Raw genomic sequence first — 25,604 nt, forward strand, 5'->3', positions numbered from 1 at the left:
AGTCAAGAAGACAAACAGCCACATTTGTTAAAACTATTAATGTCATTAAATTGATGATCTAATCTTTTGGCTCTCCACAATAACCATAAAGTCTTTTGTGATGGTACCTTTGATGGTATAGAGTAATTCAGTGGCTGGCTTCTTAAGTTTGGCCACATGTTCTTGCAGAACCGACTCAAACACTCTGTAGTTACTGAATCCGAGCAGTTCCCTCCCTCTGTTTTTCTGGCTCAAGTCTTTTGAATTGCTGACTTGTTTGGAAACAAAATAGATTTCTTATGAAATTAACTGACTTTTTCATTTTTATCAGAACCCTAAGAAAACAACATCAACAGTGAATTCAAAGTTCAAAGCATGTTGTAAATAAACTGACAGGATGTTTTTGTGCTGTTAAGATGATCATTCCACTTCTTGAATTCAGCCCGAAGCTGTAAAAACAAATTTTCCTCACTCATCAGCTCCCCTGATGATAAAGAGTTGATTTGATCATTGAATCTTTTTAGGGTCTGTGAAGAAATGTTTTTTTCGTTTCATTAGCCTTTTACAATATCATTATACAGCAAAAGTGAATCTTCTGAGGAGGTAAAAGAGGTATTATCTGAACAGAGAACATTTTCAGGGGCTGTTCACACAAGGCACGAGACAAAGCATAGTGGATTTAAACAGAATGAACCTTGCTTTTCAAACATTTACTTCTTTTAACATTTTACTTCTGTTAAGGTAATTGCAAAAACATTTTTTTTTCTACAAAAAAAATCTTGCAATAAAAAACGTTTTTTCTCAGAATTTATGAGGTTGTTATTCTTACTTTTTTTTCTTGCAAACACACAAACAAAATGATCTCGCAATTTTGACTTTTTTCTGTATTCTGTGTTTTTATCTTTTTAAAGGGCTGCTAATTTTCCAGCATCTTGAACCCCTAATCATAATTCTCCTAAGCAAGAAGATGTTATGACTTGAGGTCCTACTTCAGTGAGGAACTGTTTGGCTCCCTTAAGATCTTCTGGTGGTCCAGTCTCGTACTCCTTAAGCTCATTCTTCACATCCCACAACTTTTTTTTAATCTGCTGACTGAGCTGTGGCAGTGATTTCTGACAAAGATAGGTAAGAAACAATTTGGTTATAGTTTCTCACAAACCACAAATGCAGTTCACCACATTTAGGACTTTTAGTTTGAGACATTTAAAAACTTACTTTGATATGATCAACAAGATTCTGAGTCAGCTTGACAGCAAGACATTTAATAGTCGCTTTATCCTCATTTAAGAGGTCTCTGTAGTAGAACAAGAGAAGGCACTTAGTTTAGATGGGGTTTACTTTAGCTCATATAGCCTATAGTCCAGGCAAAGTAACTCATTTCGGAGCCAAAAATAGAATTAATTGTAAAATATTTTTTATTTTATGTCCATTATTTTATGTCCATTATTATGTCCATATTTTATGTTATTTTTTTATTTTTTGTCCATTCAGTAAGTTGCATAAACACGATAAATTTGAAGGATTAGTTCACCCCAAAATTTAAAGTCACTTGCCACACTTACCTGGGTCACTTGCCACAAAAAGACTTATATTGACCTTAAGAATTGATTGCACAATCTTGCCTCGAGTTGCTTTCTAAATTCTTCTTCTTTTTTTTTTTTTTTTTGCGAACAAGCCTTACCTAATGACATTCCCCCACAGATAACATAAGAAGAAAGTCAGAGTAGCCATTTTAGTCATTAGTAACATGGTGAGATTAAATTTTGGGCTGGTAGATTTACAAATGATTTGGTATTGTTGGTAAGATTACGAGATTACAGGCAGAAGACATTGTTACCAACTAAACGATTCACTCTCACACAGAAGACAGATGAAAAACCAGATAGACACACTTTCCAGACATTCCAGCTCTTTACAATAATTTTGCCAGACACCAAAACTGCTTCTCTTTTTGTAGTTAGCAAGTATTTCAGACCAGGCGGGCCACACATCAGACTTCCACCGTTTGTAAAGTAGCTTTGCAGTGTTATGAGAAGCTAGCAACAGCAATATAGTTAGTAAAAAAATATAAAAAACACCAAAAAGAAACCTCCCCTGTTGTTGCTACCTTGTCGTGGTGGAGGCTTGTGTGCCTCCGTGACCCTGAAGACTATACTGGCGGGGGTTATACCCCTGGCAGGTACTACCAAGCCAGGCAGTTTTCAGGTTAGAGTCTAAAAGCAGCATTGCCATCACCCATTGGCAGTAGGATGATTGGATGAAGATTGGGCCGATGTATTTGTCATACATATGAATGGTGTTTCTGCCTATGCCAATTAGGACATATTCAATAGGTGTGGCTCTCATGTGCATATTCTAATTCATTTCAAAAGAAACTTGTAATACAAAAAAAGTTACTTTTCATGTATACTTTTTTTGTATTACAAGTTTTATTGTGGTAGGAGTAAAGGAAAAAATTAAGCCTATTTGGGTGTATTTTGGGCATATTTGATTAGTGTATAGCTTATTTGCATATTCAAATTCATTTTCAAAGAAACTTGTAATACAAATTTTTTTACTTTTCATGGGTACTTTCATTGTGTAAAGTTTCATTTTGATAGGAGTAAAGGGAAAAAATAGCCCCATTGGGGTGTATTGTTGCCTGGCCTTTTTGGCACACATCTCGGATTGATGAGAATTTAACATATTTCCTCGATTTCTTAGGACTTTTAGTATGTTGTTCTGGACACCTCATAGAAATGATCTATGCTGGAAAAAATTATTTTACAATTAGTCTGTCGTAAAACGCTACTTTGCCTGGACTACTACTGTAGCTTGGCAAACAGGTATTCTTGAAAAAATAATAATGGTCAAAGTGAACATCACAGAAATCTGACATTAATAAAAAAGGTTTTTTTTTTAGGTTTTGGGGGAGTTATACCACATGACATTTTCCAATCTGAACTAACTTTGCCTTGTCACATAAAGGTGAAATATATCTGAGACTTATTGACCTTGATACAGTCTTAAGGGTCTGCAAGGCTTCTTTCTGTGATACATTTTTTTTATTGCCTGTACTTTCCACATAGCTAGGGGCGGCAGTGGCTCAGTGGTTCATGTAGATTGTCTACAAACCAGAAGGTTGGTGGTTCAATCCCCGGTTCCACCTGACCAAGTGTCGAGGTGTCCTTGAGCAAGACACCTAACCCCAGCTGCTCCCGACGAGCTGGATCGCCTTGCATGGCTGACACCGCCGTCGGTGTATGAATGAGTGAGTGAATGGGTGAATGTGAGGCAATATTGTAAAGCGCTTTGGTGGCCATTGGGTCTGTGAAAGCGCTATATAAATGCAGTCCATTTACCATTTACCATTTACAGTCTTAAGGGTCTGCAAGGCTTCTTTCTGTGATACATTTTTTTTATTGCCTGTACTTTCCACATAGCTATATGATTTTGTGGACAAACTTTTTTTTCCAAGAATATTAATAAGCAGCAAAGCTCATGTCTTGTGAAAATATTTATACCAAACTTAAGGTTTTCTTTTCATTAATTTTATTCTTAATTTTGTATAATTATTATTATTATTATTATTGACTTATATCAGGATAGTTGTCACCCTGAAAGTTTTTTTTTTTTTTTTTTTTTTTTTTTTTTGTTACTTTATGCACCTCAAAACATAAAATGAATTTGAATTCAGAAATGACATGCTAAAAGTTTAATTATATTATTTTCAGACAGTAACCTGAAATAGTCATGGTTTTGGAAGAAATCTCTCTCTATTTGTGTCGCCTCCTCCAGAGGAATTTTCTCATCGATCTGCTGTTGTCCTCTACACTTCACCATGGTGTAACCTTTGCGGAGAGGAATCACTTTGTTGTGGACAATAGCCAGAATGTCCTTCTCTGTTCCCTTGTCTATGAGATCTGGCTTGGTCAAAATGGCTGTGAGAATGAAAAAAGTTTTTTTTGTAAAAAGTCCATTTGATTATTTGAAGCCTCAAATCCTCAAAGATATTTAATGTTATTAGATGTTGTGTTCGGATCATCTGCTTCATTACCGACAGTTCTTCTGCCCTCGGGATCTACTTCTTGTGCCATTTTTAATGCTTCTGTTGTTGCAATGTCAGTGTTACAAGGAACCACTACCAGGTTTATAGTCTCTTGCTTCTCAATATATTTCATAATCAGAAGTTTGATCTGCAAGACATGAAGACATAGTTTTAAAACTGGATGTCTATGGTACTAAAATGTGGTGCTCAAAATCAGATCATGCTGCTCACCTGGTTTCCAATATCTTGGGGTTGTCCTTTTACTGGGACTCTGGCAATTCCAGGTAGATCGATCAGTGTGAGGTCACACACATCTGGTGACATGACCTCTAAAGTGATGAGCTCATCACATATTCCTACCCCCTTTCCTGCCAGCTCATTCTGGGCTGTACAACACACACACACTGCAAAATTAACTGTGTTTATAAGAAAAAAGATGTCCTTTAAAGCAGCATGAGCCTGAAGCTTCTCTTTAGCTCTTTCACTGATACAAATGTTCCCATTCAAAGAGATATGAGTTGCCTTAAAGGGACTTTGGTTATACTCAGACTCAGAATTGTGTGTTTCTATGGCAACACTTTCAATACTTAAATGAATCTGCAGCAGTCAGGGGGTAAAGCGGCCTCTCATGGCGTACATGCACCTATAGCCCTTCATACAACAGGATGTTGCTTTGCAATATGAGTTCTGTGCAGTGATATGATGAACTGGAATAATACATTTAATTGACTGAATCAGCATCCAAGACAACAGCCATCAATTTTATAAGACAAAACACATTTTTATATTTATTTACTGATTGTGACTACAGCTTGAGATTTTGATCTCTATATTATGTTCTAGTAACTCTGAAAAGAAAGGAGTTTTCCTGCAGATTTACTAACCTGCTGCAACATGTTCTTCAACTAATGAAGGATCTCCAAATTCAAATTTCTTCAAATCATAAGTTGGATATGCTACCTTTCCATTTGCCAATTTGCCGGCTTTAATAGGACCTGCAAAATTTCATAATTTAAATTCATTTGTAAGATTGATCATTTCGAGTCAGTTGCAAAAAAACATCAAGTTAAGAACGCAAAAGAGACTGCAAGCAGTTTATAAACCTGCAACAAATGACGGATCCACAAATTCAGTCCTCTTTTTACGGTAGGATAGAACAGCCTTCCAGTTGGCTCCACCAGTAACCTTCTTCAGCCTCAGCTCCAGTGGACATCTGGTGACCATTCCTATAACAAACACAGTCCAGTTAGCAACCAAGAAAACTGACAGTGGAAAATGGTGTGACAACAGTGCATGTGCTGACAAAAGTAATCATTCTTTAATTCTTATGGCCCATTCACACCATGGACGATAACGAAAGTGATAAAGATGTCTAAAAAACAATTATATGTATGTAAATGAATAGCAGAGTCCAAACCACAACTATATGGATATTAATGGCACAGAGAAAATATATTGTTGCAATCACTTGAGTGTTTTTTCCAGCTGATAAACTATAAAAACTTTGAAAGCCAATTTTTGTCTTTTTCAGTTTTGTTTTTTTTGATCACTGTGTTAATACTAACTGCATAAAATGTGGCACAGGTGTGTATTTTTATTGGATTTGTACTATTTCACCCCCATTTCCTTTAAAAAAAAAAAGTTCCTCTCAGCGCCTTTTGGACAAAAATGCAATTTTTAATCCCAGTGCCATTTAACTATAAAATAATGCAATCTTTATTAAGAGGCTTTCATTCTGTTGGCAAGGCTTCAAAATACATTTTTTTACTATTTTTTTTTCCAGATGGTGCCATTTTTTCAGGTTTGGCTTATAAAGCAAATACTCGCTTTATTCCTGTTTACTGCTTCGGCATATTATAGAGCCAATTGGATCAATTATGCAGCGATAATTGTGTGTGTGTGTTGGTATGGATGTCAGAGTGTGGTTTGTATGTGTGTAATAAAAAACAAATGTGCTTGTAATATTTGAGAGAAAAACTCAACTGCAAAACGAGTTTTGCTGGCATCTAATGGGGAAAATCTGTTACTGTGCCCAAACAAAATCTTACTGGAAGCTCATTTTTTGAGATATCATCATCAAATTTGGAACACAACTTGTTTAGATTTATGGCTTTGGATTTATATGTTTTAGAGTTCAACATGTTTCATAAAATATATTTTTTATATAAAATAATGTTCATAATGTTCCTAAATCATTTTCATAAACTTAAACTTCTATGACCTTTTTTTGGTTTCACTTTTTTCCACTTTTTTAACTTCAGCAAAAATGAGACCAAACTTAAGTCTGTGCTCCCAAGCTTAACATTTGTATGACAGTTTTTTGACAGTTTTTTCAGACTTTTTTTAATTGCTGCACAAGAATTAAGAGCTCAAGCATTAAAAGTGGCAGACTACAAAACTGAAGTGTGCGCTTATAATAAACAGAACATTATTATGGACGTTAATATAATTATCGTTATAGTTATCATTAAAGTTATGGTTCTTGGTGTGAACAGACCTTCAGAATTCAACTTGAACATACGACCCATTCCAGAATTGCGGGTACATTTCAAGTAGAGAAAGAAAACAAAAATAGGAATAATTATTCTGTTAATTTTTTTTTTTTCATGGAACACACTTTAAATGTAATATTTTCAATATTTGCTGATCTTAAACTTGTAAGATTTAAAATAATTCTGAAAATCAATGTACTAACAGAAAAAGCTGTCAACTCTGTTATAGACAAATTGGGTCAAACATATACAGTTAATATATGTAACACAATTAAAAACCATGTCTTCCCTAAGATAACTTTAGTCTCTTCTTCCATTAATTCAACTTTAAGCCTAAGAGACTTATTGTTTTGGAGTAAAAATATCAACGTTTAACTAAAAAGTTGCAAAGATGGTATGCATTTTCATTAAACATAGCTTTAAAAATGAATAAAATCCTTTAAAATTGCATGTAGTAAGAATACTAGTTATGCTTATCAGCTTCTGATCAATTTGTTGACAATAAAACACATAATGATCATTTTTAAAGCAAAACCTTAAAACAAACAGAGTTGACATTGATTGTAACAGAATTGATATCAATAACAGAGTTGACCACCCGTAGTTAAAAGACCAAAAACAACATCTTCTGCCAGACTCCAGAAACCTTTTTAAATGTAAAAACAACTATTTAATCCTAACAAATACTTCTGAATTACACATCTTTCATAAACTTGAAAATTAACTGCATGTGTCTCATGCATTACTGATGATCTGGTAACCACTTTACCTTTACACCTGCTTGTTGATGCAAATATCTGATTAGTCAATCTAATGAAATCTGATTTAAGTGGTTTGTTGCTGCCAGACCAACTTTCTGCTGTGAAATGCAGATGGTAGGGTCAGACTGTGGCATAAACAATTTGAATTCATGGATCCATCCTACCTTTCAGGCTGGAAGTGCAATAGAGCAAAATTGGAAAGGTGTAGGCTACCTAAAATGGTCATTGTGTCTATATGAATTTCCAATACCAAAGGGGAGTAAACCAGTCCTCACCGCTTCCTCTTGGTAGTGCAACTCCAGACAGCGCTTCCAACACCGAGCTTTTCCCAGAACTCTGGTCTCCGATCACTGCAATAGTCGGTAATGCCAAGTCCTTCTGAATGCCAACAGACCGCAGAGTGTCAATCAGGTCAATGAATGGACGAATGCTCTCCTCTAAATAACTGTGAACTGCTCCTTTCATTTCCTGACTGTAAAGATAAAAACGTACATTTGCAGACCTATATAAACAAATCTCATTAATGCACTGTATTAATTCAGTTTTTAGGCATTAATTCAGCTTAATGGTACAGGTTTTCTTTCTTCAAAAATCACATGGTAAAATTATTTCTAATATATTGGAAATAATCGTATTATTGTGGTCGTCTGAGGGCACTATGCCCTTTGTAGTATCTTATCTGAGTGCAAAATGCTGCTTGGACAAGAGAATTTCAATACAAAATAATAAATACATACAGTATTGTACACTTGTTGAGATCTGTTTATTATTGTTTGGAGGTTTTTAAATTCATATTCGAATGATTATGAACATAAGCATGAAAAACCAAATTAACATTGTGGCAAGCAGGACGAGGCCTGGAGCCGTGAGAGAACTGCGCGAGGCAGTGATGTGATTGATGATGAGCGACACCTCAATCACTCCACCGGCCTTGTGCCATTCTCTCACGGCCCTGGGCTTCATCCTGCTCGCCACAATCATTTATTGTATTATTATACCATCAATTAAGCCACAAAGCTGGCATGGATGTATGTATAATTACAATATAAAGTTATCATAATTGTCATAAATAACCCTTTCAGTTTAAAATATTCTAGCTGAGCCCCCAGCGAGTGTTTAAAGGGATAGTTCACTTTGAAATAAAATTTTGGTATGTTTTAGCTTACCTCAAGGGCATCCAAGATGTAGGTGTCTTTGTTTCCGCAGTAGTTTCAATTTTGATATTTTTAGGTCAAACCGTTCTTGTCTGTCAGTCATATAATGCAGGTCTATGGTCACCACCTCAAAGAGCATGCACAGAGAAGTCCAAATTAAACAATTCCCCATCGTAAGTACACATTGATGGCCTAAGACACGAAACGAGCGGTTTGTGTGAGAAAACGAACAATATTTATATCGTTTTTACCTCTTCTACACAACCACGGCGCTTTCCGGCACTTGCGCAGACTAAGCCAGAACGCGAGCACACGTCACACACCAGGAAGCGGGCGCGCCCTCAGATCACTTGGACGTGGTTGTGTACAAGGTAAAAACGATATAAATATTGTTAGTTTTCTCACACAAACCGCTCGTTTCGTGTCTTAGGCCATCAATGTGTACTTACGACGGGGAATTGTTTAATTTGGACTTCTCTGTGCATGCTCTTTGAGGTGGTGACCATAGACCTGCATTATATGACTGACAGACAAGAACGGTTTGACCTAAAAATATCAAAATTGAAACTACTGCGGAAACAAAGACACCTACATCTTGGATGCCCTTGAGGTAAGCTAAAACATACCAAAATTTTATTTCAAAGTGAACTATCCCTTTAAGGCAACAGTTATTTTAGAATGCATCACCTTATTATTTTCATGGCATGGTCATGCTTGTCTTGTGAAACACCACCCGTTCCCTTTCGAGAGGTCTCTCGTATTGCGTAAGGCTAGCTTACCCTATGGAAAAACTCCTTTTCTCAAGAATATTGAAGCCAAATCTTTAAAGCTACACTGTGTCATTTAAGTTGATTCTTAGCAAAAAACACTTTGTTCTTTCAAAATGATATGTGCTCATTAATGTGTAATTACTTCTACCAACTAATCAAGTATTCTCGTAAGCGTAGTATCTGCCATTTAGAATACATACGAGCGAGTCACTCGAATGGCGGCAGCCATGATGCGCCTCCATTTTGAAAATACATTAGCCAAAGAGGGACATACCTGGAAATTCAAGCTTCGCCTTTCGCGTTTTTACCATAGACTGTAAAAAAATATGGATGTAGTGTCCGTGACGTCACCCGTAGGTTTCTGAAGAGCATTTTTGAAGCCTAAAGTAGGCGTGAGACTCAGTGAGACTGTGTATCGTGATTCTGTACTACTACTATTCTGCTAGTTGAAAATGTATTATGCAGTAACTTAATATTACTCTGAGAGTGTGTGTGTGTGACAGTGATTTATGTGCATACATGTCAGTCACTCTTTTTTATAGTCTATGGTCCGTCAGCGCGGCATCGCTCGTCAAGTTCGTAGAGAGCTTATTCAGTCCATTTTAAATTCTGATTTTGTCCGCCTCTCAAATGGGTTAAACCATAGATATATTGCCTATGAAGTTCAAGTAAATGCGCTAGAAAATCCGCGCTCATTCAAGGATGTGCATTTATTGCATGGACGGAGAAAGCGCCGACACCTGCAGGATTTCATCTGACGGTAACTTACAGCATATTATAATCGATCTGTTCCGTGAGAGCAGAACGAACGAGCCTTTATTGACATTTTTAAATCTGAAAACTCCAAAAAGCAACGAAATTGTCAGACATCCATTAGTGCATGTTCACAGAGGAAAACAACTGAAATACAGCGCTGGTTGTTCTCTCGAACGATACTCGACGACAACGACGGAATCCGAAGCCGTGGCCGAAGTAATGGGTGTATTAAATTGTATGAAATAATCCCGGAAAAAAAGCACAAAACACTGCAGAGATGGCAAGTTCAGCAGCTAAAATTTGCTGAGGTGAAGTGACGGCTAGTAACAGCAGACAAACGGCTAGCATTGACATCAGCGGGAATCCATCTGTCACTCAAGTGGCCACACCCTTAATTATGCAGAACTTTAAATATTAATCAACTAAACGGATGAGTTATAAAAAAATTCACCCCCCTCACAGTTGTTATGAAGGGCAAAATTAGCTGTATAGACCAAAGCCACATAGAGATCCAGGCTGTAAACATGTTTTTTTCTGCTGTAAAGTTGGTAATTTTAACATGGGGGAGATGCAGATTTGACTCACTTGTGCAGCCAGCCCAAGCGGCCAGTCAATGAATTGCAGTTTAACTCACTTCCGTGTTGGTTTCAAGAGAGAGACGGGGAGGTTGCCGCTTGGTTTTTACACTCAGTGGCACCGTGACAAATGCGAGGGGGAGATTACTCGCGACTGCCGGCAGGGGCTAGAAAGTAATATTCAGTTGGTAGTCATAAACAATTTCACCGCTAGATGGGAGAAAATCCTACACAGTGTAGCTTTAAAACGTAGTGCAGCTGCACAGCATACACAGACGAATGGCGAATACGGTCATTGGCTGTGCTGCAGCAACTGCACGAACCTATGGCGATGCGGCTCAGATGGGCGAACCAATCAGGGCACTTCGCGCCCTAGCATGTCAGAGCCTGCCAGAATGGGCGTGTCCAAAGGCTATAAAAATAGCTCATTCCCCACCAAGGAACTCAGATTTTATCTCCTTCAGCAAACTTCCACAAAATTCCACATTCCAATTTACTGCTATCCAACACGAAAACTTTAAGGCAGGTTTTGGATACATTTCTTTTGTGGCAACGTCGCTGTCTATGTGCTCGCAACATTGTAACAACGTAGAATTGTAAGATACGACAGGGCTGTAGCAACGTTGTTGCGTGACATTCAGCAACTGAGAGATGACGTTCTGACAATTTTTTCTTTTTATGCTAGATAGGCCTGTCAGTAGATATCCCCCCATTTAGCATTTTATGTTTTGAGGTTAATTTTTAATTAGTCAGATGTTAGATAATTATATCGTTTTTTTAAATATTGTTTATCCTTATTATTATTTATTGGGACAATCAGTAAATTAGCCTAATTATAATCAACACCTGCAAGTGTACACTTTGAAGAGTAAAAATTACAGAAGGTTACGTTAATTCAACTTTATTAAAGGGATAGTTCACTTTGAAATTAAATTTTGGTATGTTTTAGCTTACCTCAAGGGCATCCAAGATGTAGGTGTCTTTTTTTCCGCAGTAGTTTCAATTTTGATATTTTTAGGTCAAACCGTTCTTGTCTGTCAGTCATATAATGCAGGTCGATGGTCACTGTCTCAAAGAGCATGCACAGAGTCCAAACCGCTCGTTTCGTGTCTTAGGCCATCAATGTGTACTTACGATGGGCAATTGTTTAATTTGGACGATGGGGAATTGTTTTAATTTGGACTCTGTGCATGCTCTTTGAGACAGTGACCATAGACCTGCATTATATGACTGACAGACAAGAACGGTTTGACCTAAAAATATCCAAATTGAAACTACTGCGGAAAAAAAGACACCTACATCTTGGATGCCCTTGAGGTAAGTTAAAACATACCAAAATTTAATTTCAAAGTGAACTATCCCTTTAAAACTAACTATATATATGGTAATTAAATTGCACTTCCAAAAGTCATACATTTGTGAAAAAAGAAAAAAAAGAAATAAATGAATAATCTAATTTCTTTTAAGTATAATAAATAAAACATAAAAAGCAAAGATCAGAACATTTAATGAACAAAACCGGTTCTGTACATGGCAGACAGTAGTCGAAAGCCGGACGATAAAGTTCAGTAAACGGAATCAGTCCAGGCGTAGCCACGGGTGTTGTACCGGTGCCACCCACAGTGGCAGCCCAGCAAACACATTTACATTGTGGCAACGTCTGTGGCACGTTGCATTTCTGCTATGGCAACGTCGCTGTCTACGTGCTCGCAACATTGTACGTAGAATTTTAAGACGTGACAGGGCTGTTACAGTAGCAATGTTGCTACGCGACATTCAGCAACTGAGAGACGACATTCTGACAATTAATTGTTTTATGCTAGATACTGTAGGTCTATAGATATCCCCCATGTAGCATGTTATGTGTTGTGGTTAATTTTTAATTAGTCATATGTTATATAATTATATACTTTTTAAATATTGTTCCTTATTATTATTTATGGGCCTAACAGTAAATTAATTATAATCAACACCTGCAAGTGTACACTTTAAAGAGTAAAAATGACAAGCAGTGGTGGATACAGAACTTCATTAATAGGTGGGCCTGGTGAATATACGGAGGGGCCTCTGTTTTTTAAGCTTATATACACGGCCAGTGGCGTAACTTTGCTAAATCAGATATGTACAATAACATTACGATATCCAGCAATCGATTTAAATAGTAGGCTACATGGGGTTTAATGAGATGTAGCCTAATATATGTTGTCAGTGCCGAGAATTTTCGTGTGAATAAATGCATAGATCCGACTATTTGACTATCATATCGTTTTTTTTTTCGTATAGTTTTTTTTTCCTCATCAAAACCGATTATGTTCATCAGTGGTTGTATATCAAGCAGGGACACGTTTGTGTGAATTGTGATTTCACCAAAACGAATAGAGAGTATCCGCAACGGATTGAAGCGTGCGTCCGAGTGAAGATAGTGCAGCGTGTGCGCGAACCACACGATAAAACACAGTATCCGCGCCACTGATCGCAGCGGCAATGAGCACTTTGATCACTTGATTAAAAATAAAACACATTTCAGCGTCTCTTATTTAAAAAACGAACGAAATGATCTGCTCTGCCAGTTAACTGGAGATGTTTTATTTGTAGAATTGGTATGTTTGTGCCTCGAGATGTTTTAAAAAGTGGTGGGGACAATATCGACCCTGGCAAATGACGCCTATGTAACTTACACGCCTGATAAATATAGCAGATCAGTGCTTCGGTAGTGAATTTAAATAGGCCTATGCCTGGTACTCATGTCAGTCAGCCCTGAAGGTCATCTATCTGTAAGGCGACTCGCATGCTTTCATGTAGACTATCACAACGTTAACGGTACTGATCCACTTGTCCGATACGACTGTCGCGTGGTGTCGCGATGCCTCCCCACATTTGTAATGATGGGCGTTCACCTCTATAGGCGTGGTTTTGACCGAGCGGGAAATGTTGCGTATTAGAACAGAGGACCTGCAAGAGACTTCCCCCCGTCTCCATATGCTCTACTTCCATGGGTGTCGGAAGAAAAAAAAAAGTGGGTGGGTCCTCCCCCAGAAAAATGTTTACTGGAGTAACTGTTAAATACCATTTCATGTATTCTGGTGCCTTTTAATTAAAACAAGTAAACTAAACTCCACTTCACGTCGGTTCTTTGCCTCCACGTCGTGCATTAAATGTACAGCTATCCGTGGATTATCCCGCTAATACCATGGTAATTTGCCAGCAATGACAACTTAAAGCTGTTATTGATGTTTGCAACGCAATATTTGACTGGAAGGGTACAACGGGCGGTTACTTTCGTCAGTTGCGGCTCGTTGAGAAATATAATGTAGCTATTCAGCGTAAATGGAGTTTAATTTATTAGGGAATTCCTCAAGTGGAATGGATTTGACTGACGGCGCTATGAAAAGACAAATGCGCTGAATCAGAGACGGTGAAAGTAAGTGGGTCCAATATCATTGGTCTTAAAAAGTGGGTGGGTCTTGTCCCAACCATATACAATGGTTCCGACGCCCATGTCTACTTCTATTGGATAGTCGCGTCGCGTTCGACGGAATTAATTTGCATAAAGATGGGCATCATGGAAAAGGTGACATCATGCATCAGGTAACAAAAGACTCACAGGGGCATTTTACTGACCCGACTGAAAGAAACCGGGCACATGTCAAAGTTATCATTGACATTTTACTTTTCTGTGCGAAACAAGGGATTGGACTGCGTGGTCAAGTCAAGTCAAGTCAAGTTTATTTGTATAGCGCTTTTCACAATACAGATTGTATCAAAGCAGCTTCACAGTATTAAAATAAAATAATACAACAAAGTTTGTTTCAAGAGGAATTTATTGATTGATAAAATTAAATTAAATATCCCCAAAATATCCCCAACTGAGCAAGCCAAAGGCAACAGTGGCAAGGAACCGAAAAACTCCATCAAGTGACCTAATGGTGTCCTAAAACTCCATCAGGTGACCTAATGGAGAAAAAAAAACCTTGGGAGAACCCAGGCTCAGTCGGGGGCCAGTTCTCCTCTGGCATTTATGAGCTAGAGGCCGGACTGCGTGGTCACAAGGAAGACACAGAAAGTCTTAACAGAGGAAACTTTTATATGTAAATATGACCCTGAAATAAAACAACGCCTTGATGAGCTTCCAGCTAATGCAAAAATGATGAGCCCAGATATTCAAAACGACCTCCTTGAAACTGCAGCATCACTTCTCAGATGAAAAATCAGAGCAGAATTGCATGCACAGGCTGATACCTATTATGCCGTTTTAGCTGATGAGTACAAGGACCTCTCGAAGAAGGAACTAATTGCTGTCTGTGTGAGGTATATATTTAATGGCAATCTAAGAGAGAGAGCTGTCGGATTTGTGGCAACAGATGATATGACATCTTCTGGCATCGCTGGCAACATTTTGGAAGTACTGAAACCGCAGTTGGACAGTTTTGCAGTTGGATCCTGAATTGTGTGTGGGTTTCAGTTTTGACGGAGCGGCAGTCATGTCAGGTGGGAGAGCTGGGGTGCAGGTGCTCCTCAAAAAAACGTTTCCCCATGCAGTGTGTACACTGCCACTCGCACCGCCTGAATCTTGTTCTTTCAACAGCCTCAAAAGTGTCTCCTACTATGGTCACTTTTTTTGATGTTATAAATTCACTGCACCATTTCATGACCGGAGCCAACAGACACGCACGGTTTCTACAGATCCAAAAAGAGCTACACCCCGACAAAACCTGTCTGGAGCTTGTGCGCTCCACGGATATTAGATGGAGCTCAAAATCTTGAGTCTGTGAGTCGAGTCTTGAAGTTGTACGACGTCATATTGGAAACACTGAGTGAGTTTGCAGAAGGCTCAGGCCAGACCAAAATAGATGCAGAGTCTCTTTTGCAACAAATACAGACCAAGAGGTTCATCTTTCTCCTTGTTGCATTTTCTAAGCTGTTTAGTGCAAGTGAATTTGCGACAAAAGGCCTACAGTCCCTATCTGTTTCTGTTACTGACTCTGTCCACATGATTGAGGGTTTAAAATAAACTTTTACTACATTTAGGAATAACTCAGATGGGGAATTTGAGAGAATCATTGGGCTTACTGATGACGTCATGAAGAAGAACGATGTGCACAACTGGGACATAGTGGGTGCACGTAACAAAAAATTACCTGCCAGGCTTTCCGACTCTCATGTGACCTCTACAGTGGGTAGGTGTGCGCCCATTATGAGTGACTTAGATTTGCAATCCTTGTGGATTTCCATTTTTGACAGACAGCTAATGGAACTTAACAACAACTTTTTAGAGTGACTCCTACAGAATAATGAAGGCTGCTGCCTCCTTGCTGCCCGGATCTGACGCGTTTGGCCAGATGGAAATATTACAGGTACCGAGCAAGCACTATGGACTTGGAGTGGAAGGTCCTGAATTTACAGTATTTGTGCAACTGCTCAAACGAAAGGTGGATGGGGGTCACCTGTACCCATCCTTAATTGAAGTCTTAGACTCGTGTGAGAAGGACGTTTTCCTAGTGCTGGGCGGTGTACCGGTTCATACCGAATACCGGTGTTTATTTTTGTTATGATATTAATTTTTTAAATACCGCAATAGTCAAGTCAAGTCAAGTCAAGTTTATTTGTATAGCGCTTTTCACAATACAGATTGTATCAAAGCAGCTTCACAGTATTAAATTAAAATAATACAACAAAGTTTGTTTCAAGAGGAATTTATTGATTGATAAAATTAAATTAAATATCCCCAAAATATCCCCAACTGAGCAAGCCAAAGGCAACAGTGGCAAGGAACCGAAAAACTTCATCAAGTGACCTAATGGTGTCCTAAAACTCCATCAGGTGACCTAATGGAGAAAAAAAAAACCTTGGGAGAACCCAGGCTCAGTCGGGGGCCAGTTCTCCTCTGGCATTTATGAGCTAGAGGCCGGATTGTAGTTTGAACTGTAGGATTATATGAATGCCTGGCTGAAGAGATGCGACTTTAATCTAGTTTTAAACTGGGAGAGCGAGTCTGAGCAACGAACAGTATCAGGAAGACTATTCCAGAGTTTTGGAGCCAAATGTGAGAATGCTCTCCCTCCTTTGGTGGTTCTGGATATCCTAGGTATGACCAAAAGCCTTGAATTTAGTGATCTTAAAGAGCGCGATGGATTATAGGGCGATAGAAGATCCGTTAAATAGACTGGAGCTAAGCCGTTTAGGGCTTTATAAGTCAGTAGCAATACCTTGTAATTAATACGGAACTTTATAGGTAACCAATGCAGTGATGATAAAATCGGTGTTATATGATCATATTTTCTTGATCTAGTAAGAACTCTAGCGGCGGCATTTTGGACTAACTGTAGCTTGTTTATTGAGGATGCAGGACAACCAGCTAGTAAAGCATTACAGTAATCCAGTCTCGAGGTCATGAATGCATGAACTAACTTTTCTGCATCAGAAACTGATAGCATATTACGTAGCTTAGCAATGTTTCTAAGGTGGAAAAATGCTGTTTTTGTAACATATGAAATATGATTTTCAAAAGACAGGTTGCAATCGAGTATAACACCCAGGTCTTTTACTGTAGAGGATAAAGTAACAGGACATCCTATGATGTTAAAGTTGTATTGTGCGAGGTTTTGTGGGCGGTTTTTTGAACCGATAAGTATTACCTCTGTCTTGTCTGGATTTAATAAAAGAAAATTACAGGTCATCCAATCTTTTATATCTTTAACACACTGTCAATTTGGAAAATTTAGCGTTTTCATCCGGCCGTGATGAAATATATATTTGAGTGTCATCAGCATAACAATGGAAACTAATTCCATGTTTCCTTATAATATTTCCAAGTGGCATCATATATATTGAAAATAACAGAGGGCCTAATACAGATCCCTGCGGCACTCCATAGTTTACTGGAGTTATGATCGATTTTTCTCCATTTAAATAGACAAAATGGTAGCGGTCAGATAGGTATGATTTGAACCAGCTTAGTGCTTGTCCTTGAACACCAGTATAATTTTGTAGTCGATCTAAGAGTAATGTATGATCTATAGTATCGAACGCAGCACTAAGATCAAGTAAAACTAGTTTTGAGATACAGCCTTGGTCAGAAGCTAAAAGTAAATCATTTGTGATTTTAACGAGCGCAGTTTCAGTGCTATGATGCGGTCTGAATCCAGACTGAAACTTTTCATAGATCTCATTTTGTTGCAAGAAAGAGCCCAGTTGAGCGGACACCACTTTTTCTAATATTTTAGACATAAATGGAAGATTTGAAATGGGTCTATAATTTGCTAGATTATTATGATCTAATTGTGGTTTCTTAATGAGAGGTTTTATAACTGCCAGTTTAAATGTTCTTGGAACATGACCTAAAGATAAAGACGAGTTAATAATATTGAGGAGAGGATCTTCCACTACAGGTAACACTTCTTTCAGTAGTTTAGTTGGTATAGGATCTAATAAACATGTTGTTGTTTTAGATGAAGTGATAAGTTTATTTAACTCTTTTTGTTCTATAGTTGTAAAGCACTGTAATTGTTCTTTCGGGGTGATAATTGAAGCTGAATTATAAGGCGCGATTGAAGATTGAACGTTTACAATTGTGGTTCTGATGCTTTCTATTTTCTCAGTGAAGAAGTTCATGAAATCATTACTACTGAACTGTAACGGGATATTTTGTTCGGAGGACGTCTGTTTATTTGTTAGTCTAGCCACGGTGTTAAATAAAAACCTTGGATTGTTTTGGTTGTTTTCTATTAGTTTGCGGAGGTGCTCAGCCCTGGCCGCTTTTAGGGCCTTTTTATAACGTGACATACTGTCTTTCCACGCGATTCTAAAGACCTCCAAATTAGTTTGTTTCCATTTACGCTCTAAAATACGGGTTTCTCTCTTTAAAACATGCGTAGTATTGTTATACCATGGTGCTTTATTTTTCTCTCTGACCTTTTTTAATTTAATAGGTGCAACCACATCCAATGTTCTAGAGAGAATGGTGCTCATAGTGCTAGTTAGTTCTTCTAGTTCATCTGTTTGTTTGGGTTCAGGCAGCAGCTGAGACAGATTAGATAAGCAATTTGAGAAATTATCTATGGTGGATGGGAGGATTGTTCTGCCTGGTTGATAACGCAACGCCGCATGACATATTACAGCAGTACGTAATATGCAAGTTACCATGTAGTGATCAGTGACTTCATCACTTTATGGAATGATATCTATATCGGTTGGATCGGTTCCATGTGATATAATTAAATCGAGTGTATGATTAAGACGATGTGTTGGTCCGGTGACGTTTTGCTTGACCCCAAACATACCGACATACCGGTGTATGTCGCTTTAATAACGATCGGAATGCGGCGCGGTCCTTTTTCACTGTTGCACTGTGGTGATGCACGTGTTACTAAGCGTGACTTTGAAGATGGATAGGTTAAACTATAATTGATAGCTGTCAAATTATATTACAGTGTTTCCCATACATTGGTTCACAATATCAACACAGCCTTTTGGAAAATCTATTTGTGGTTGGCATTGACATCGTTGAATAAACATGAGCACTGCACGTTTCAAAATCAAAACGCGGCGCGGGTGTTTTTATATGAATGTATCTGAAGTGAACTGACGGTCCTTAGAAAAGTTTCTTTGTTATTACGATTGAATCTTTCTTTATCTTTCCTGATAAAGCAGCGTTTATGAGCGTAAGCATCTGCTGTAAATAATGATGTGTCATTTTCCACAATCTGAGCATGTTTCATTAAATTACGAGTGGAAATGTGTCTAAAATTCTAAATTAAACACTTCGGGTTAAAGGGGTTAACCATCTCTGAATAAGTAATGTTTAATTGTTTTTATTGACTTATTATTATTATTATATTATTATTATTAATTAAGTAGATTAACTGTTTTCTGCTAATAATAGAGTTATTATTACTCAATTTTTATAAGTAATGTGTAATGTATTGAGAAATATTAGGTAGACTTTACCTAATTTCATTTAGTATACCATAGCTGTTAAATTCAGGTACTCCTTACTCAAAAATATAGGATGAAATCCACCCAAACAAAATGAGTGCAAATTTTTACCTCACTTTTATTGAGTAGATTCTATAGGTTTTTTAAACAGTGTATGTTTATTTTATGCACAATTTGCAACTGCTCTTTATCACTTAATTAGAAGCGCTACAATTTAAAATAAAAAATAAAAATAAAAAAGCTCTGTAAACACTTGCATTTTTGCAACACCATAAGTGTGTCTGTGTCCCATCGGGTAATCAAAAGTTCTACACTTGCAGTCCAAACACTTACAAATACAGGAAATACATAATGTAGACAAGCATAGTCAAGTGCAAAGACCGCAAGTGCGTGTTTGGTCAGGCCCATAGAACATATTCATAACAGCGCCATATTTGCCATTCTTAACATTTGCAACTGCTCTTTATCACTTAATTAGAACTGGAAGCGCTACAATTTAAAATAAAAAATGAAAATAAAAAAGCTCTGTAAACACTTGCATTTTTGCTACACTATAAGTGTGTCTGTGTCCCATCGGGTAATCACAAGTTCTACACACACTTGCAGTCCAAACACTCGGGCCAAATACAGGAAATAGGCTACATAATGTAAACAAGCATAGTAAAGGGCAAAGACCGCAAGTGCGTATTTGGTCAGGCCCATAGAACATATTCATAACAGCGCCATCTTTGCCGTTTTTAACAGGAATGATTGTGATGCTGTGAGGGATAGACATTCATCCCTTCAGAGGGTTGTATTATTTAATGTTTTTGGATTGTTCTGAATTGTTTTGAAACACTGCAAAAATATATTTCTGAAAAATGTCAGTCGACAAAAAACTCCAGAAAAAAATGAGCTATGTAAAATTATAAGTGATCTGGGAGCTTTATGCAGCTTTTTACAGAAGATGCACTGAAAAGACGGTAAGTCTATTCCTCACAGCCTCGCTTTTAATACTTGTCATGGCGCTGCTCTGAAAAAGGTCTATAATACACTCAAGTGACCTGCCCTAATAAACTCACATTGCCTTGTACATAAATGTACATTTATTTATTTTATTTTTTTACATCTAGATAACAAGAAATTAACATGGCCAATAAAAGCATGCACAAATATTTCTACATAAATAAATAAAAACAATTTACTAAATAATTCAGCAATAGTTTAATAATAAGCAAATAAAATAGGCCTATACTAACCTTTCATTTTGAGAACTGTCACTATCTTCATCATCATCATTAGCACTTCTTCGGTGTGGAGATGAGAAAGAAAGAAAGCCTGAAGTAAACATTTTCTGGATAAACAATGAAAAAAATAAAAATAAAAAAATCAGTTCTGAGAAAAGATAATGTTCTTAGTTTTAGATGCCTCTTGTAAATTGTATAATTTAGGTTTCAGCCAAAGAGCATTTGAGGTGATGCTGAAGCGAAATCTAAATGAGTTTAAATCTATATTTAAGACTGAATTTATAGTGAAACACTCCCATGTTAACAATGCAAATACAAACAGAGGTAGAACACGTGACAGACAGGTGTGGCGTAAGACTGGAAAAACGAGAAGCACCTGGCTGCAGCCTGCAGATTTGGGCGGGGGTGCACACAATGCTTCTCATTGGTTAGTGGCAAGTGATGACGTCAATCGAGGCGGGGCCGCACCTGGGGCGGGGCTGCACGTCTATTCCATAGACAGTATAAGAAATGGACAGAGTCATCTCATTGGAACTCAATTGAGGCAAGTGAAGCCCATTTTCAGCGATTTTTTAGGACTTCCGTTCCTGACGCGCAGACTCAAACTGAGCTTGATGACGTAGATGTGACGTGAGCAACCCGTCTGTCTTCTAGTGGCTGTGGCATGAGAAATCTGAATCATTCCCTTCCGAATCTTGCAGAGACGGAGATCGTGAGTAGGAGGTGTTCATGAGCTAGGAGCAGGAGAAACTTTTGCTAGGTATTCTGATTAATTATTTTGTCATTTTGCCTCCACGTCCCCCCGATTGCCCGCGAGCTTCTCCTCCCGTCAATACGGTAATCTCTCTACTGTGCGACAGAGAGTCGTGTGGTTATGACGCAATCGTTAGCCTACTTTTACAAAAACTGTTTTTACGGGGCCATAACGTAAGCTACAAGGTAATGGAGCATTTTATACATTGTCGTGTTTCTTTAGAAATAAATAATGGACAAATGGAGTCTTCAAACGCCTCAGATGTAAAGTTATTCGCTGTCAAAGTGACGCCAAAATGAATGGGAGTCAATGGGATGCTAACAGCAGGTGAAGTTCTGCTACAAGATGGTGGCACGCGGCCGGCTTCAACTTCCGGTCGACTTCCTTCCCGCTTGGTCTATTCCCGCCAACATCTCTTCTCATTGGTTAGTGGCGTGAAGTCATGACGTGATTCTAGCATGTTTTCATGTTCATCGCTGCATGGTGAGTACATTACAGGCAAGCTACTCTTTTTTTGTTCTAATTTTATTTACATTTTATTTTACCATTTTTAATTCTGCAGTGGCGTTTAGTGTGATGTATTGTTAATTGGTGTAAAAATGAGATCGTGTAGTGCTAACTTTACTCGGATTAGGATACATAATATTATGGCAAGCCAAGAGGCTCAGAAATACGCCATAGATTAATCGCGTTTAAAGCCAAACGGCGTAAAATACGGCGTTTTAAACCGTATTGGACGCCGTAAAATACGCCGTTGTAATTACAAACGCCGTAAAAGACGCGCGAAATACGTCAATGACGCCGTATTTGACGGCGTTTTAGTGTGCATGGAAAGCGCCGCTTTTTACGCCGTTCATCTCGCCATATGACGCCGTAAAAAACGCCGTTTTGGTTGCACAGAGCGCGCGCTATTTTACGGCGTTTTGCTTATACACGGGTTTCTTGTATACAAACAATACCGGATGCGCGCGCATCCAGGAGGCAAAAAAACGCTATCTGTTATGCCGAGTTCTGTAATAAAAGAATAAAATAACATTGTAATTAACGTAGATTTCGCATTGTTTGTAATTTTTTGTTGACTCAATAATAAACTGCAATTTCAGAGTTGGATCTGTTTGTTTGTGTTTCATATTAATATAACATTATGTAAAAAGTCCAACTGTTTACGAATCAAAATCCGGACATACTGTGATGCATGTATGAATTATCATGTTAGACTAAGTTAGTAATGTATTAGTCAATGTTAGCAGTGCAGCATCGCCCGAATTTGCTTTTATATAAGTTAACCTTGTTTACGTTACTTTACGACCTGCAACATTTCATGACTTCACACATATAACGTTACTTAGGCCTACTGTAAATCAAAGATTTGACGATGGATTATACGTGCTGTCATGAGCACATACTAGAGTTTAACTGCTCAACCAGTTATGAACAGTGAAAAAAATACATGTTTATTTTTTCAAACAGCTATTTAGATCGCAAATTTGACATTTAGTATACCAAGTGTGTAGTATACTACAAGAGAACATTCAAATAAATGCTGTTCTTTTGAATTTTCTATTCATCAAAGAATCCTAAATAAAATATGTCACAAAAATAAGCAGCACAACTGTTTTCAACATTGATAATTATCAGAAATGTTTCTTGAGCATCAAATCATCATATTAGAATGATTTGTGAAGGATCATGTGACACTGAAGACTGGAGTAATGATGCTGAAAATTCAGCTTTAATAAATTACACGTTTTCCTTTTGAATGCATTTTAAAATGTATGTTCCAATAATATTTCATAATATTCCTGTTTTACAGATTTTTTGAGCACAAGAGACTGCTTTCAAAAACATAAAAATCTTACCAACCCCAAACTTTTGAACAGTAGTGTAGGCTATACATGGATTTCGAATAAAATAATTATATTAGGCCATACAATTGCTGGCCACTTGTCATCCACAATCCAAAGATCGTCATGTATTGCGTAGGGATCCGGCAAGATCTCACCATTGCTGAGAGTACGTTTTTTAATATTATCGCCACGTTATATGTGTGAAGTCATGAAATGTTGCAGGTCGTAAAGTAACGTAAAGAAGGTTAAATGATATAAAAGCAAATTCGGGCTCTATAGATGCTGCACTGCTAACATTGGCTGTTACATTACTAACTTAGTCTAACATGATAATTAGCATTTTGACTTAGCGACAACACCACCACTATGCTACTAGCCTACCCTAAACCCTTTAACGTTACTCTGGTACGAAGGCCGCGGGTCTTTTCTGCCTCCTTGTTGCGTGCGCATGCAGTGATGACGTCGCCGAGAAATCCATGTATAGTATAATGAGACACGCCCGCTGATTTCCACAGCCAGTAAGTTTGAACTGGTCTCTCCCAATCAATGATGAACTGAGTCAGACCAGACGAATTCAGCACGGATCATTTAATCCAATTCTTATGATCATATATGAGGAGTTATTAAACAAGGAAAAGAATCCAGGTCGTATTGGCTTAACTCGGCACATTTCCATCTAAGTGCTGAATAACACAAAATATTATAACCCATAGAATGCCCTATGAATTTGTGTTTTAAATAGGCCTATTTGAAAAAAATAAGACGAATGTATTTTTTGCTATTTCTAAAAAATGTGGCAGGTTTGTTGGTATGTCCTATAAGCTATCTCCTTCCAGAATTAAATAGTATTCCGATTTTTGTAGGCTAATTAAATTCGTGTTTTATTCATATTACCTTGATTATATATTCATTAAATAGCATTATTACATTTCGTTATATCCAATATATTTTTGTAAAATGAAGATTCAAATATTTTGCCCTTTCGATCGTCCAGTTCATAGTGAAATAAACGACTTGGGGGGAAAAGTCAACCGTTTGTGGGTATAGAAGTTCAGTGAGTAAAGCCGTTTTTAAAATACGAATTTTGAAATAATTTCCGTCATTTTAAAAGATAAAACATAAGGTGCAAGGGGAGCAAACTCAGCAAATGACAATAAATAAATAAATAAAAATAACATAGCCTAGTTATTTCTTTCCCACATTTGAGTCATTATTCTTAAAAGAAATGTAAATTATGCTTGCAACAATAGCTGTAGGTTAATTGGCCTGGATGAGTGTGATTGGCCTAATATTGTGTCCCAGACCGGCATTAAATAATTCGTGAATATTTGTAAAAATTCGTGGCTTGAAAGAGTTGGAAAATTGACAGTTCTGTTGATGTTTTGCCCAGGCAGGGTTAGTAAAGTAAAACTAAAACTATTAAAAACATTTAAATGCTAATCGAAATAAACCTGAAATAAAGGAAAATATAACTATTAGTTGAAAAACTTAAACTAAACGGAAATGAGAATTATAATTTTTTATCAACAAACTGGATTAATTTCGGGCGTATCCGGCGACTCAAAACGGGGGTTGGAGGTAACGAAAAAAAAATAAAAAAAAATACACTGCCTTCTGCAGGGGCGGCGCCAGAGAATTTTTAACGCATGTGCTGAGGGGGTGCTAGATCATTGACAGGGGGAGCAGCGCAAAACTTGGCCACTAAATATTTAATATTCAATTATTTTAATGATCACAATTAAAGTTGTATTAAATTGAACAAGCGCAACATTCAGCATTCAGCACAATCAAATAGGCTATTCAAAAAGATGTAGGCTATTATTAATAATAATGTTATATCAACATAACATCTCGTTATTTCGACATAATATGTGTGCGTGCAACAAGCAAGATGTGCATTTGTAAATCCGGTGACGTGTGCATTGATTTTTATTAATAAACTAGTGTTTCTGACTGTCTGCTGCAAACATGAAGTTGACGATCGCCATAAGTGAACGCACCTAGAGAGAAATGCACATAACGGATTACATAATCAGAGAGTAGGCCTAGCCTTTTTATTTTTTTATTTTTTTATTATTTAGTTTAAAGACATTTCAAGCTTTGTGTATTTGATGTATTTCTCTGTGTGAGGCATACACTGAGTTTCGTTAAGTGTTAGGATGAGATGCGCTCCAGTTAACGTGCAATGCAAGAGACCGCGCGGGCGCCTCCATGATTATATTGTCCGCAATTGGTTGATGAAAAATTTATTAAAATTAAGATACAATTTATACAAAACGAAATTCACTTTAAAGAAAGGTTTTCTACAAAACAAAACTTAAAGGACAAT

At 37.5% G+C, this 25,604-nt stretch overlaps 1 protein-coding gene and 1 long non-coding RNA gene across 3 annotated transcripts in view; one reads left to right on the forward strand and one right to left on the reverse strand.

The window, feature by feature from the left end:
• The window catches only part of LOC309490857 (interferon-induced GTP-binding protein Mx3-like), a 55,790-nt gene extending 34,760 nt beyond the window's left edge, over positions 1-21,030 (reverse strand). Inside the window, exons 1-11 of one of the 2 annotated variants that reach the window (XM_082160137.1) lie at positions 20,687-21,025; positions 7,535-7,731; positions 5,110-5,232; positions 4,891-5,001; positions 4,238-4,392; positions 4,016-4,154; positions 3,701-3,899; positions 1,195-1,273; positions 969-1,091; positions 374-506; positions 108-251 (exon numbers count right to left, since the gene is read on the reverse strand). In XM_082160137.1, the coding sequence (XP_082016263.1) occupies positions 108-251; positions 374-506; positions 969-1,091; positions 1,195-1,273; positions 3,701-3,899; positions 4,016-4,154; positions 4,238-4,392; positions 4,891-5,001; positions 5,110-5,232; positions 7,535-7,731; positions 20,687-20,778 (1,495 nt within the window). In that variant the 5' untranslated portion in view covers positions 20,779-21,025. Of the gene's footprint in view, positions 1-107; positions 252-373; positions 507-968; positions 1,092-1,194; positions 1,274-3,700; positions 3,900-4,015; positions 4,155-4,237; positions 4,393-4,890; positions 5,002-5,109; positions 5,233-7,534; positions 7,732-20,686 lie in introns of both variants that reach the window. The other variant, XM_082160138.1, reaches the window with a different exon arrangement.
• On the forward strand, positions 7,739-11,611 carry LOC309490864. The gene is made up of 2 exons (XR_014202858.1): positions 7,739-10,483; positions 10,594-11,611. It is a non-coding gene; the product is annotated as an uncharacterized lncRNA (long non-coding RNA).
• Positions 21,031-25,604: the final 4,574 nt, after the last annotated feature.

Source organism: Leuciscus leuciscus, assembly GCF_965113295.1.
Source record: "Leuciscus leuciscus genome assembly, chromosome: 25".
Lineage (NCBI taxonomy): Eukaryota > Metazoa > Chordata > Actinopteri > Cypriniformes > Leuciscidae > Leuciscus > Leuciscus leuciscus.